Source organism: Spodoptera frugiperda, chromosome 28 (genome assembly GCF_023101765.2).
Source record: "Spodoptera frugiperda isolate SF20-4 chromosome 28, AGI-APGP_CSIRO_Sfru_2.0, whole genome shotgun sequence".
NCBI classification, from domain to species: domain Eukaryota; kingdom Metazoa; phylum Arthropoda; class Insecta; order Lepidoptera; family Noctuidae; genus Spodoptera; species Spodoptera frugiperda.
This window is the reverse complement of record NC_064239.1, coordinates 2,568,919-2,582,488: the sequence shown is the minus strand read 5'-3', so window position 1 is coordinate 2,582,488 and position 13,570 is coordinate 2,568,919. Positions and strand designations below refer to the sequence as shown.

At 36.1% G+C, this 13,570-nt stretch overlaps 1 protein-coding gene across 4 annotated transcripts in view; it reads left to right on the top strand.

The window, feature by feature from the left end:
• The first annotated feature begins 76 nt into the window (after nucleotides 1–76).
• The window catches only part of LOC118265475 (protein bark beetle), a 38,582-nt gene continuing 25,088 nt past the window's right edge, over nucleotides 77–13,570 (top strand). For all 4 annotated transcript variants that reach the window (XM_035578367.2, XM_035578366.2, XM_035578365.2 and 1 more), the window contains exon 1: nucleotides 77–772. In XM_035578367.2, the coding sequence (XP_035434260.2) occupies nucleotides 410–772 (363 nt within the window). In that variant the 5' untranslated portion in view covers nucleotides 77–409. The remainder of the gene's footprint in view (nucleotides 773–13,570) is intronic.

Genomic DNA, 13,570 nt, shown 5'->3' with positions numbered 1-13,570 from the left:
GACGTCATTGGTAGATATCAGGCTCTCGCAAACATTGTAGCAGTGGAGGGGAGGAGGCTTTTGATGGAATGAGTGAGTGAGGCTGAAATACGAGGAGGGAAGGGAGGAGGAATCAACACGAACACGAAAACCGGACAAACGACTCCGTTCAACGGTCGCGCGGCAGCGCGTAATTTTGCTTGTTTTATTTTTACTAGCCCCACCTTTGTTTCGTTATGAATTGTTTTGATTCAAATTTTCTTATTAATGTGAGAAATTATTTAAAACATTAATGTTTATTTACGAAAATGTGTTGTGTCGTATAGTGTCAAGTTAGTTTGCAATGTTTGGATAGGTGTTGAAATAGGTTGCAGCAGGTGAGGAACACAGTAAAAGTGAAATGAATATTTTTGTGTATAGTTAGTGAATAATGGAGTGCTGTAAGGATATGGGTTTACAGAAGAGACACAGTCAATTCAGCGACACGAAATATAAGTGGAGGACTTTACTAGTGTTCGTAATAACGGTATTGTGTTGCTTTTGTGAGTGTAAAGGACAAGAGACGCTTGGAACAGCGGACCCTTATCTTCTAAACAAGTCGTTGGGTCTGACGGAATTGCCGGGCGGCGTGTTGACCGGTGGTCGCACGGTGTGGAAGCCTGATAGTAGCCCATACATGCTGCGGGATGACCTGCTCATAGAAAGAGATGCAGAACTGGTAATAGAGCCAGGAGTGGAAGTCCGGTTTGCGCCTATGATCGGCATCACAGTGCGCGGGAAGCTAGTTGCTGTGGTAAGTAGAAACAAAGCTATGATACCTTCCAAAAGTTTTGCTCCAATTTAAACTAGTTCTCCTGTTGTCGGGAGTTAGTACGGTAGTTAGAATTACTTCTTAGGAACTGGTTGTAACACTCGACGCCTTTGCGTGCTAAGTAATTATTATGGCTTGTTAAGTTTCTTGCCGTTAGGCAGGTTTTCAAACAAATCCTTAGACTAGAAGTGAGTATTTTTAGACATATCACATTGCTATCTATTATTAGTTAGTTATGTAAATTCAAGTTCAAGTTAGAATCTGATTAGAATATCTTCAGTTGGGATAGTCTAATAAATAAATGCCCATCTGACTAACAAGAATCCAATAAGTCATTTTTTATCTCGTTATTAGGTACAGGTAAACTTAACGAAGATATTTTGATTCATGAAAAAAGTCGACGAAAAGTTAAACCTGAACTGATATCATCTTTTTATTTACTGCTAATGACTTAAAAAGAGCATCTTTGCTTTGTACCAAAATACTTTTAAATTAGTCTAACACAATTATTGATCACGTTATCCGTCGATAAACAAGCAGATGATAAGTTTGTTGATAACGGCACGTACCTGTGTGCCGTGATAAGGGCTACGTATCGAGCCCATTCAACTGATATTGATTTACTCACCTGTTTGTGTGTCGAGCAAACATTTGATTCATTTTATAAAATTGCGAAATCAAACATGCACTATTATCAGGCTCTTCAATATTTTTTTGTGTAAATATATTGCCGTTTTGAGGTGCTGTAATGCCTATTGTATGTAGTTACAAAGTGTACATTGATACCATTAAATTTCAAAGCTGTTTACAACTAAAGCAAACTTGTTTGAGTTCTTACCTATTCTGTTCAAAATGCAATGCATGTACAGCAGTGAACTGTAATGAACTTCGGAACGCTCGTACTCTTACTTTAAAAGGGCAAGTTGTAGCAAAATGTAGTTGCGTTTGTTTTTATTAAAGAAACTAGTATCCAGACTGGATGTTGCTCATAACCTGTTGGGCGTTGACGCATTGCAGGAGTACTATTTTCCAAAACGAAGAAAGAAACTTCGTACGCTGTTTAAAGAACATAGCTTCCGTTACCGTAACAATGACAATGCTTAAAAGATCATTGTGGCAATTTCAAAACAGACTACAAGTCTACGTATACACTTGCATTCCGATGTGAACGAACACTAGAAGCATAAACGAATGCTACATTCAAAACAGGAATGAATCATGCATCTAATAATGATGAGGAACACGTGTTAATGAAGGCAGCTGATGGCAGTTATACTTTAAAGACACCGGCCGTACCTGACCCGTGCCGACCCCGGATTGAGGCGACATCCTTTCGCTAATTCAATCAGCCTGGACAAATCACTTCGGTGACCCCTCTGCAAGTTTTACGATAGATAGATAACTTCCTTTAGATAATCCCGGAGACATGATACGCTGTTCCGGACACATTTTTGCGGTACGAATGGGAACATCCTTTTAGCAAATGGACATGCAAAAAATTACAATAATCCAAGACCATTTGACGCAAGCAAACCATTTTATAACGGAGTGATTCCTCGCATTCCAAAAGGATTTTCATAAAGTTTGATGTAAGATTACCTCTGCAATTTCTCTCCACATTTAATTTCATACATCATTACATTACCATACCGTACCGTACATCACAGTATGAAAGATTAAATTACGCATGTCTGATTGTCTAGAATGGATTATGGACTTCCACGGTAGAGATGCAATTCGATAGGAGAAAACTATCCCACGATAACTAGTGTATTGTGTAAAATAAGTCGCACGTAAAAAGTATAATATGACGCTTAGAAGTATCAAAAAAAAAAACGAAATAAAATAGGGTATATTTATATTTGGTCGATATCATAAACGTTTTCGGCATTTAGTGTAAGAACACTAATTAGCCTAATTGCATGCAATTTACTGTAAGTTGCTGATTGTTTCCATTGTTGGAGGCATAAGTACTATCGCCTTACAAACGATTGGAATTCGACATGAGTCGGCGCTAGAGTCAGTGACTTGTTCTATTATCCTTGTCCTAATTTGCGCCATGTTTCACAATCACTACAAAAATTATGCATTATGGTTACCTGTAGGTTATTCTGAATTTTATGTAAAATGTTTTCTGTGTTAACTGAACCTGTGTAGACTTATGCTCTACTTTCTGTTCAACAACAAAGATACAACCGAAACACTTTTTTTAAATAATAATAACATGCATCATTTGCGATACTAACTTTCACTTCTTCAGAATTTTCGGCCAAAAAATGCACCGAAGCAATTGAGTGCCTGACAAGATACCTACGGAGAATGAGTTAATCAACGATTCGTACGAAATTACGTAGATTGTGGTTTAAATAAAACTTATAATCTAAAACAGTTTCCTTATCTGACCCACCAAATACAACCGCCATAGTTTGGGACTGTTCATATCAAAATTGTGTCAAGATCTGTAAACAAGATAAACGAGGTATCAATGGTACTCCCATGTCGCTACATCTCTATGTTTATACCGCGAACAAGTGAAGCAAGGAATAATTTTCTATCGTAGTAACATTCCGGGCTGGTAGGAAAGGTGCACGTTGCACCTGGCGTCCGCTAATGACCCCTTATCGGTCACTATAATCCATCTATTCCGAGCTACAGTTAGTCGAAGACTCTCCATGTTTACGGTTGACTGGGTAGTATAACCTATTTGTTTCAATACCGTACGGTAGCCTTGAAGGTAGGTATGCAGTGCGGCGCCATCGCCAGCGCCTCTGAATCATAGGGAATGAGATTTGCATTTAATGACTCTTGTCTGTACTTGAGGCTTAGGGCCTTTTGTTCCATTAGGTACATTGGAGCGTAAAGTGTCTTTTAACTACCTGCAGGACAATGTTGCCTTTTGTCCAGATAAATTGTTAAGTTGTGCACTGGTGAAAAGATTTAATTGCTTAAAAATTGGTAAAAAGTAAGTAATATCTCCGTTAACCCGCCATTGGTGACGTGTATTTGTCTTACTGAGATAAAATGGCATAGAAAGGACATAAAAATAAAACGCTCGCATTGCTATTGCGGGGTGGACTCGAAATCGCAACCTAATTCGATAAACAGTTAAAAAAATATTATTTGTTTTTAAATTACCCGGTCTCATAGACATATAGGTCACCAATGGCGGGTTAAGATTAAATGCTGAACGAAGAATAATCTAATTTAAATAATAGAAGCCGCCATATCCAGAGTAATTTAATGGTTACTTAACCCAGTCCTTAGCAATAGTTTTCGGAACAAAATCGTTACTAAGGAATAGTTTAAGTAATCATTAAATGTATCTAAGTACGGCAGTAAGTATTGTAAAGTAATAGGTAAACCTTACGTAGGTTTTATTGGCCTTTATAACTGCTTGTATGACAATATGTTTTCTCATCACGCATCCTGTGCTCATAAGTGATTCACGCTCGATTGCTTTTCCCTTATGATTCACTTATCACAGTTAAGTGGCTTCTATTTTATCAAAGTGACGCGTTACACCATTTAAAGTAAATTTCCCATTAACAACATACGCCTATGTTTTATCACATTCTATCGTCACATCAGTTTTTAACTGAATCATGTCTTTTAAGACTACGTCATAAGTGTAGCTTCATCTACACACTTCAGACCTCGGGGCCCACCCATTTGCTCTAGAATGAAACAAATCAATAACTTTATTAATCATACCGACATAAATTTTCTGTCTCATTACTCCTGAGTCCTCGTTGTTAACCTTTGATAACCTACAAGATTGCAGTTAATAAGTAAATCATCCAGGACTGCACAAATGGCATAGTTAGACCTATGCACTTTTTTAAGGGGGGAAAATCATCCAATGACTTTTCCCGCCTTGGGCGAGGTGAGAGAGAGTGTCAGACTATTACTGACTAAAAATCATGCCATTCTCACTCTTTCTTTTCGAGCCGGAACCCCGGTAAACCCGCCAGGTAGACCTATGTACAGGATATTAATAACACCTTCCTACACTTAATCAATACTCAAGTTTCTACTGGGAAAATATATCTAGAAAGAAACACGGTTTTTATGGAAATAGTCCTACAAGGTCATCCGTTCACGTCGAAATCAATTTCATTGGATAATCACACATGCTAATATTTTTCTCTGAATCATATCATCGATTCTTTTTAATATGTAGGTAGTTAGTTGTCGTCATCAATTAGGTGCATGAGTCACTGTGTCACATCCTGCTGTCTTAGGAGTAACTGTTCAAGATTAGTTAATTAATTTTATGTGCATTGATACCTGTTCTACATGGAATGTCATTAGTTGCTCGATTAGCAGTAGTTGTGTCTATGATAGAATATCAGAAAGTTATCTTATTAATAATTTCACCTTTGTGTAAGTAGAGATCAATATGTGTAGTTCTTGCACGACCAGATGGCAGATTTTTCATACTTACTAAATAGAAATTAACGACTACCTATACAATTTTAAGGCCGGCGACGCAAATGTGACTCCTCTGGTGTTTCGGGTGTCCATGGGCGGCGCTGATCGCTTTCCATAGCATATGAAGATCCGTCAGCTCGTTTGCCTCCTATTACATAAAAAAATGCAATATTCAAACTTTACCCAAAACTAACTAGGTACTAAGCAACTAAATTACAGAGAATTTCAGAGAAAGTTAAACCCGTAAAAGCAAAAAATCACTCTCTTTTCATAGCTAATGCGTTCGTGGTCGTAAATGTCTGCGCGTACATAAATAGCCTGAATGAGTCATCTATCATTTGTTTACCAAACACTTACTATCTCCTCGTAAATTAAACATTTAATACTGTCTCAGTATCGTAGTTACTTCCGTTATGGCATTGTTCATAACTTTTATCAGCTACCGGTTGAGTCTACCAACGTACTTATATGGCATTCCTTGATAATGATGACGTCTGATACTATACTGCCATTTGTTCTTCCATTCTGCGAATTGCCTGTCTATAGTGTTATCAGTACAAAACATATGAGATTTGAAACCAAGGAGTAATGAGATCATTCTTTAAATAATACTTCGCAAGAGATTACTTAGTGCTTAGTGTATTTTTAGCGCATCATAGCTACGGACTACCTAGCGGGTAAAGCTGGAGTGGGAACGTGGTAGTTTTTGTCAATAAGAGTCTGACACTCCCTCTCGCCTCGCCCAAGGCAGGAAAAGTAATAGGATGATTTTTCTCCCTTAAAAAAAAAAAAAAACGCTTCACAACGATATTACCATGTAATGATATAGAATACTGGTTACTCAGACACAAAAATAATTCTTTTGTCTGTTTTATGAAAGAAATTCTCTCAATCATCTCGTTTCGGTTATTTTTCGAGGTCAGTCGCAGGTAACAGTACTGTACAGGCCATTGATTTTAGCAGCATTGCAGCCAAACTGGGTTGCGGTCGGGAGTGGTATGGTCTATTACGCAATTCGATGCAGGCAGATGTACTTCAGTAACCATTAACTATTTACGAAAATACCAACCTGATTTTAATTTGTAGATGCCAAGAAGTAAGCCACAACAGACGCTAGTTAAGAAACGAGATACAAGAATATCAAAACGAACTGTTTTTATTACAAAGCAAAAAACTGTGTCGTGGGAAGAAGATCAAACACGTAATACTGCAATTAAATACTATTCCATCTAGATAAACCTTAGCCTTTAAAGACCTTGCGAGTCAATGAATCCTTGCAAATTCCACTTGTAATTGCCACCAACCGTCCGCTTTGGCAAGCCGTCTATCAAGTTAAACGGTTTGAGTCTCATCTATTTCTGTCTAATTCCAATTGTACTGTATTACTTTAAAATTTACTTCGTTTCCCACGGAATTGGCAATAATTAACAGAGTGATACACTAATAGATTGCCACATTTTTCAAAACGCAATCCTATTTTGCATTGCGCTACATTAGAGAATCAAATTCAAAATGTCTAAGTTTCGTTGTAATAATAGCATCCAATCTCACAAGATTTACGATAAGAAACACGGCCTGCTATAATAGAGATCGGTGTTAGTACAAGTTGCTCTAAATAAAGCGATGGTATAACAAACGGCCTGGAAACCTTAGCTGCGTTGGGTGTGAGTTCAATGTCTTGCGATATCATGACGATCTCGTTCCGCGGGCTGCAGTTGCGTCTCGCTTCATGCTTTGTACCATGGTGTCTAACAGTGGTTTACTACGTGTTTAAGTGACAATTTGCCCTATGATTGTGTCTGTATCTTTGTAAAGTCTGTTGTTAGTGCAGCTATGCTTTGGAACAGCGGTTAGGTGAGCCATGGGGCTGTAAACTGAACAATAGCTGTTATTGATTTTCTTCTTCGTGAAGGAATCCACTAGCAGCCTTGGCAATTAATGTTTACTGTTTTGGTTTTGTTAGTTAGTAATCGATTGTTGGTAATATATTTTTTCTATGTGATCTTGCCATGTTCAGTGGTGGGCTGTTTGGGATACCTCTAGTTTCTTATCCTTATGACTGTTCAAAGTGTTTGACAAGTGTAAAAACTGTGCAGTTTTTTTTCTTTTTTCATGGAATAGGGGGCAAACGAGCAGACGTTTTTTATATAATTGCAAGTTACCTATGAATGGAGATTATTTAAACTAGCTATCAGGTAACTGTCCGTGTTATTGCAAAAGATATTTGATCTAATTTTCAATTTGTTACGTTTTATGCAATGAATCAGTTTCGCACGATTTTGAAAGTTTTCTTAAACCAAAAAATCGTTCGTTTCGATCGAATCAATGGCCGATTGATTGGACCATTTCTTTTCTCTAGAGAGTTGGATTGAAAAATGGAGATTATGAAGGCTTTTTTAAAATAGTTGACCTCATTAATGTAGCTGTATTCAATGTCGTTGAAGTATGGCGCTGCATACACTTAAACTCGTGTTCAGTGTGCAGTGCAGGCGACTGTTGCGCAAGTTGCATGTACGGCGCATAGTGTAGTGTGCACTCAGCCGAACTCCTTAAGTGTGCCTCGCCTGTACTACGTATAATGTTTCGTATGACTCAAAGCAAAAATGATTAATGTTTACTACACATGCTGTAACAAACAAACTTGTTTACGTTCTCATAAACTTGTATAGTAACCAGAAATCTATTTTCGTAAATGTGACAACCTCTTACAAAATCACTTTCATTAATAAAATGTACAGTAACGACATCTAGCAAAGTACTTCCAAGGAACAATTTTAACCATTTCACTATAGGTACTATATGGAAATAAAAATCAATAGTAATACCTAACTACCTTCCTAAGTTCCTACTGTTATACTTCCCGCATTTTGCTCATAAACATAATATTTTTCTCGAGGTTACGTCGCCGGGCTTGCGTAAGAGACTTCATTCATTCAAGAACTTGCTTCAAGCTGCAATGCGTTTTTCTTTGCAATAAATTCAGATAACGGCATAAAGGCGCAACGTTTACTAACAAAACAAGAGATAATGACTTAATCACCTCTTCTGCAGTAAAGAGTTACTTTTCGATCATTATCATTCAGCTACCCAAATATTAAACAGTTATTTAACTGAAAAAAGGGATTCTTAACACTGACTTGTCTTCAAGACAGTATAAATGAAATATCTTGGGATTTGGATACTTAACTAGGTACATACAAATAGTAGTACGTGACCCGAATGCCTACTTGAGCTCAAAGGGGACTTAAGAAATAAAGTATCTCGGGATTTGAATCAGATGGCCATGTATGAGACTCCAGGGATAAACATCCAATACTACAACAAAGGCTATTGTGCAACCTCAGGTGGACAATAAGCGAGTATCGGCTAATGTTTTTAATCGCAACACTGATGATAGTCTCTGGAATTTATGAAACGGTTCAACAGTAAGTGTTTATCAAAACCACACCTTCCGGAACGAAAATGATTAAGCACAATATTATTTTATCGTCAATGTTTGTTCTATTGATATACAAGTTGATTAAGGAGCTCTAGTGGACGGAAATAGAAGAGTTTAAGAAAATTACGATTATTTTATAATAGTTGCTTATGTATTGGGGGATAGGTTTTGTACAGGCGTTTAAAATGTCGGTTAGTATGTGGATGTCATAACAAAGTATTGTCACATATTAACTATTGTTCCTGGTTAACCGACAGATGAAAAAAGTATGCTGTCTGTAAAGCAGCGTGTACTTTTAGTGTAGTTTAACATTTGGCACGGGAGATACCATCGTCCCGCTCTGTTTGCGCCAGTGAAAAGCGTGACAAATGGGCTCGCTTAACTCCGATCTGTGAAAAACAGTCGTAACTAGTAAAAGCCAGTGTAATGCTGACATTTCCTTTGGTTTTTTCTCTCTACTTAATCGTTTTTAGTCTTCTTTGACAATAAAACCATGACATTTATTGATCTCTCTTAAATAAAACAACTGTTAAACGATTGCCAGGTAAAGCACGTTTTCTGAAATGATAAAGGTACAGTTACAACAATCTCCTGATTCTGATTTTGAATAGGTATTATCCTTCATATTCCCAAAAGGATTTGAAATGCCCTGATATACCTAATTTACCATTAAACTTTATTTCTTATCTTACACGGGATTTATAACGAAATCGGCGAACTGGATTACATCAAAATAACTAATAACCTGTTTTTCTTCCAACTAACTTCTAACTTGAAGAAGTGTGTCTGCAAGTGCAATAACAATTTGACTATGTACTTATTTGCTCGTAAAAAGAAAATAGCCTCTATAAAAATACGTTACCAGTAAAATATTTAAATAAAGTAAATAGCATTCAAGTGCTTGTTAGGTGAATAACCTGGGAATATTAGCAGTGCAGCACGACTATTTACAAAGTCAGGATCGTGATGTCGTGATCCATTATACAAGAGGCTCCTACAATGCTCATTAGACTGGGGTTCGAGTTCGTCTATTGATTTTGTATACAAAGCACAACCTTTTGTGAATATGTTTAATAATAGTATTAAAAAAACGTATTTTGTAATACCTTGTAATACCCAGCTGCTCAACACAAAATGCAACAACACCAGGGTTGGAAAAAAAACATGTTTTTTTTATAAAGAAAAAAACATCATGTTTTAATTGAAAAACAAAAAAATCATGTTTTTTATTAATTCTTCACTGCTGTTTTAATTGACTTGTTTTAAACATGTTTTAATCTTGTTTTAAACACGTAAATATGTATAAAATGAATAAAAAAGCTGGAATTTCTATAAAGTTCCGCCAAAGCGGGTCTTTCTTCCGCCCTGTTATCATATTTTTTTCCCAAATAATACAGCACACATACACGCACTGTAATAGTTAATTAATAACGCCGAACAAAATTACGTAAAAAAAAGCATATATACGGTCGAATTGAGAAACCTCCTCCTTTTTTTGAAGTCGGTTGAAAAAATACGTGTCCACCAAAAGCGAACCGGGAAATCCCCGCGTTTTATGAACATTCATTCACCGCATTCCCGCTTCAGTCAGGGGAATCCCATCTAGTAATATCCATGTTGCCAACTCTTTAGTAAAAAAATATACCATTAGGTTTTTAATTTCTTGAGTGTAAAAGTATAAAGAGTATTTTTTATGTGTTTTCAACATGTTTAAAACAAATTAGTTTTAATCATGTTTTAAACGTGATACATACTTTTGTAGTGTTTTAATCAGTGTTTTAAACGTGTGTTTAAAACAAATGTTTTAAACATTGCCAACCCTGAACAACACTAGTTATGTGACTGATATGAGTATTTTTTGGGATATTCTACAGGTTTTTGGACTGATTAACGAAACGTTACCTAGTTCTGTTTGGCCACATCTATTTACAGATCCATAATCGATAAACAGGCATGGAGACCATGTAGTTTCAATATTGCCCTTAGTACGAGTATGCTTTACGTTGAACGAAAACGAAACGAGAGCGCGTTTGGCGCTCTGATTGGCCAGCGCGAATGAACCAACCAATCAGAGCTCCGAACGCGCTCTCGTTTCGTTTTGCTACAGTAAAACACAACATGTAGGTGTACCTAGTGGTTAATATCAGACGGACATAATGTATGCATGTATTATAACCACGCCATTTATGTAGGGGTCATTGATTCAACCAATGACGACAGGCAGCCAAAAAACTTGACTAAGTCTGAATGAGTTATTAAGCCATCAATTTGTTTGCCTAACTTGGTTGCTCTTAGTATTGTTATGCTGTAAAGAGGCACCCATTAAATGAGCTATCGATCAATGTTCTTATAAGGTGGTTTCTGAGTCAATTTGTCCTCTCAAGTTAGGAATAGATTTGACGTATCTTTCGTTTTACCACTCTGCTCTACTACCTATCGGGCATCTCGTCACTATTTTTCTTTTCATCATCGATATTTTATACTTAAGTTGCTTCCTATATATTTGATTTGTAGTTTGTTGGATGATGAAGGAGACGACTTTTCCGTTTCCAGTTTTTGAGTTGATTGATTTATCATGTTTGTATCAATTTAAAAAGTAAAAAAGTCTAATCACTTATTCCAATTAAACCATTAATACAGGTACTTGAAACGTCAACAAAGAAAAAGAAATAAACAATAGTCTGTCAGTGTATCCATCAGTGAAGCTAGGTGCTCGTTCCAAAATATAGCTTCGAATGGAGAAGAACTCAAACAAGAACTCAAGCAAAAAAATATATGTTTACATTACAATTTCTCTGATACATTTTTCCAATAATTGTACTCCAAAAGTAATTGTACATTTCGATTACTTTCTTAAAATATGCAAAAGTCTCCAAGTGCCTATAAATCGACAATGAGTTTGTTTTTTTCTTTAGCCTAAAATATAGAGTTTCTTTTATTTCATTGACTGCAATTGAAATCTCAAGAGACCTACATGTGCAATCGAGGTCAGTCGTCCGGTATTGGTCACAAACCACGGCCTAGATTACATCTTTGGCCAGTCCACCCCATCCTGACTTACGAAAATAAAAACGGGCCAGTTTGGAATCGGTTTCCTGGAAATTGTAACACAATTGATTGTTCAAACGATAATGCTTAGGAAATAATCGCCAAGTTTTGCTCACATTGTTACCAATTTGTCAGGTCTGTTAGAGAACAATGACCTCTTAACCGTGGAGGTCATAACTGTATTGATGGATTACGAATGTGGGTAATCGTTACTTAAAGTTATTCGAGAGTATTTTACGGGAAGGGATTTTTTATGTTCCTAATGTTTTGTCAGTTGTTTTAATTGTTACAAAAAGTGATGGGGTTGATTAATTTTTATTTTAATGTCTGACTTGTGGACTGTTTTAAAATATTAGACACGTATTTGTTATTTTCTTACGGAAATAAATTCTTTTAAAGATATAATGATTTAAAATATCGCGTCACATCACTTCTAGGTATATTTTATCCATAGAAATGACGTATTTGCTCCCACTCCTAAACTTTGATTCGTTTTAATACCCCGCCATCACCCAATTAGTACTGTATTTGAGCGTACTTAAATATTTAAATCCTTTGAGACATAAAAATTACCTACTGTATCCTGGGACCCACTAATATGTGGTTCCGTACATACCTAAGCGAAAGGACAATACAGACCAGCATAGCAGGTACCACCGGACGGGAAGCTGGGGTTGCTCTGGGAGTGCCGACCGGATCAGTGTACGGGCCAGTAGGATACATCATGCACGTGAACAGCGTAACAAACGTAGTTAAAAATTGCCAAGTTTATATGTACGCCGATGATATGTGCTTGCTATATTCCTCTAAAAATATACTCGAAGCCAGAGCCGTGATTCAGGAGGATTTCATTAACATCACCAAGTGGGCGCATGATAATGGAATCATCCTGAATGTAAATAAAACCAAAATTATGCACTTATACTCACCTCATAACTTAGTTGCAAAACAAATCAATAGTTCAGATATCAGTATACAGGGTCATACATACGAGTGCTTGCATGCAAATAATATTAGTTGTGATTGTCAAAATATAGAATATGTTAAAACATTTAAATATTTGGGTTTGTGGGTGGACAGCAACGCCAACTGGCGGACTCACGTTGACACAGTGTGCACAAAGCTTAGAGCAGTTTTGAGTAAGTTTTATGTATTAAAAGCGCCACTAAGTAGAAAAACATTACGCATTGTTTATTTTGCCCTAGTCGAATCATTAATAGGTTACGGATTAAGTGTCTATGGTCGTACTTTTAAAACTTATTTAGATAACATTAAGTCCCTACAAATCCGCTTTCTTAAATATCTTGTACCACCTAAAGTTAAACGAGAATGTAAAAATAACTATGAGAAATTGTATATTACATGTAAAGTACTTCCTGTTCACGATCGGGCCAAATACTTTTTGATTCTTGAACAATTTTATAGTCAGCAAAATAAAGAAAAAGTTACAAATAAATACAATACGAGGCGTGTTAGAGAGAATAAGTTAGTCCGTCCACCGAGTAAAAATTATTATGGGTCAAGAACCAATAAGTATATGATTCCGACATTATATAATGAAAATGATTGGTTAAGGAATATTAACAGTAAAATAAATAAGCAATCCCTAAAAAATAAATTAAGAAGTATGTTACTCAACGAACTTACCAAAAAATTAAAAAATAGTACTTAAAATTATTAATGATTATCAGTGTTACTGTTATAATAGTAGTATATATATTATATAGTTTGTTAATAGAAGTTAATTTAATTTTTTGTTAAGGTAAAGTACATTCCGAGGTTTTTGTTGTTTGTTTATATAATAATAGGTATAAAATAGATATAGTAATAATAGGTATAAAATAAAATATATATATAATTTA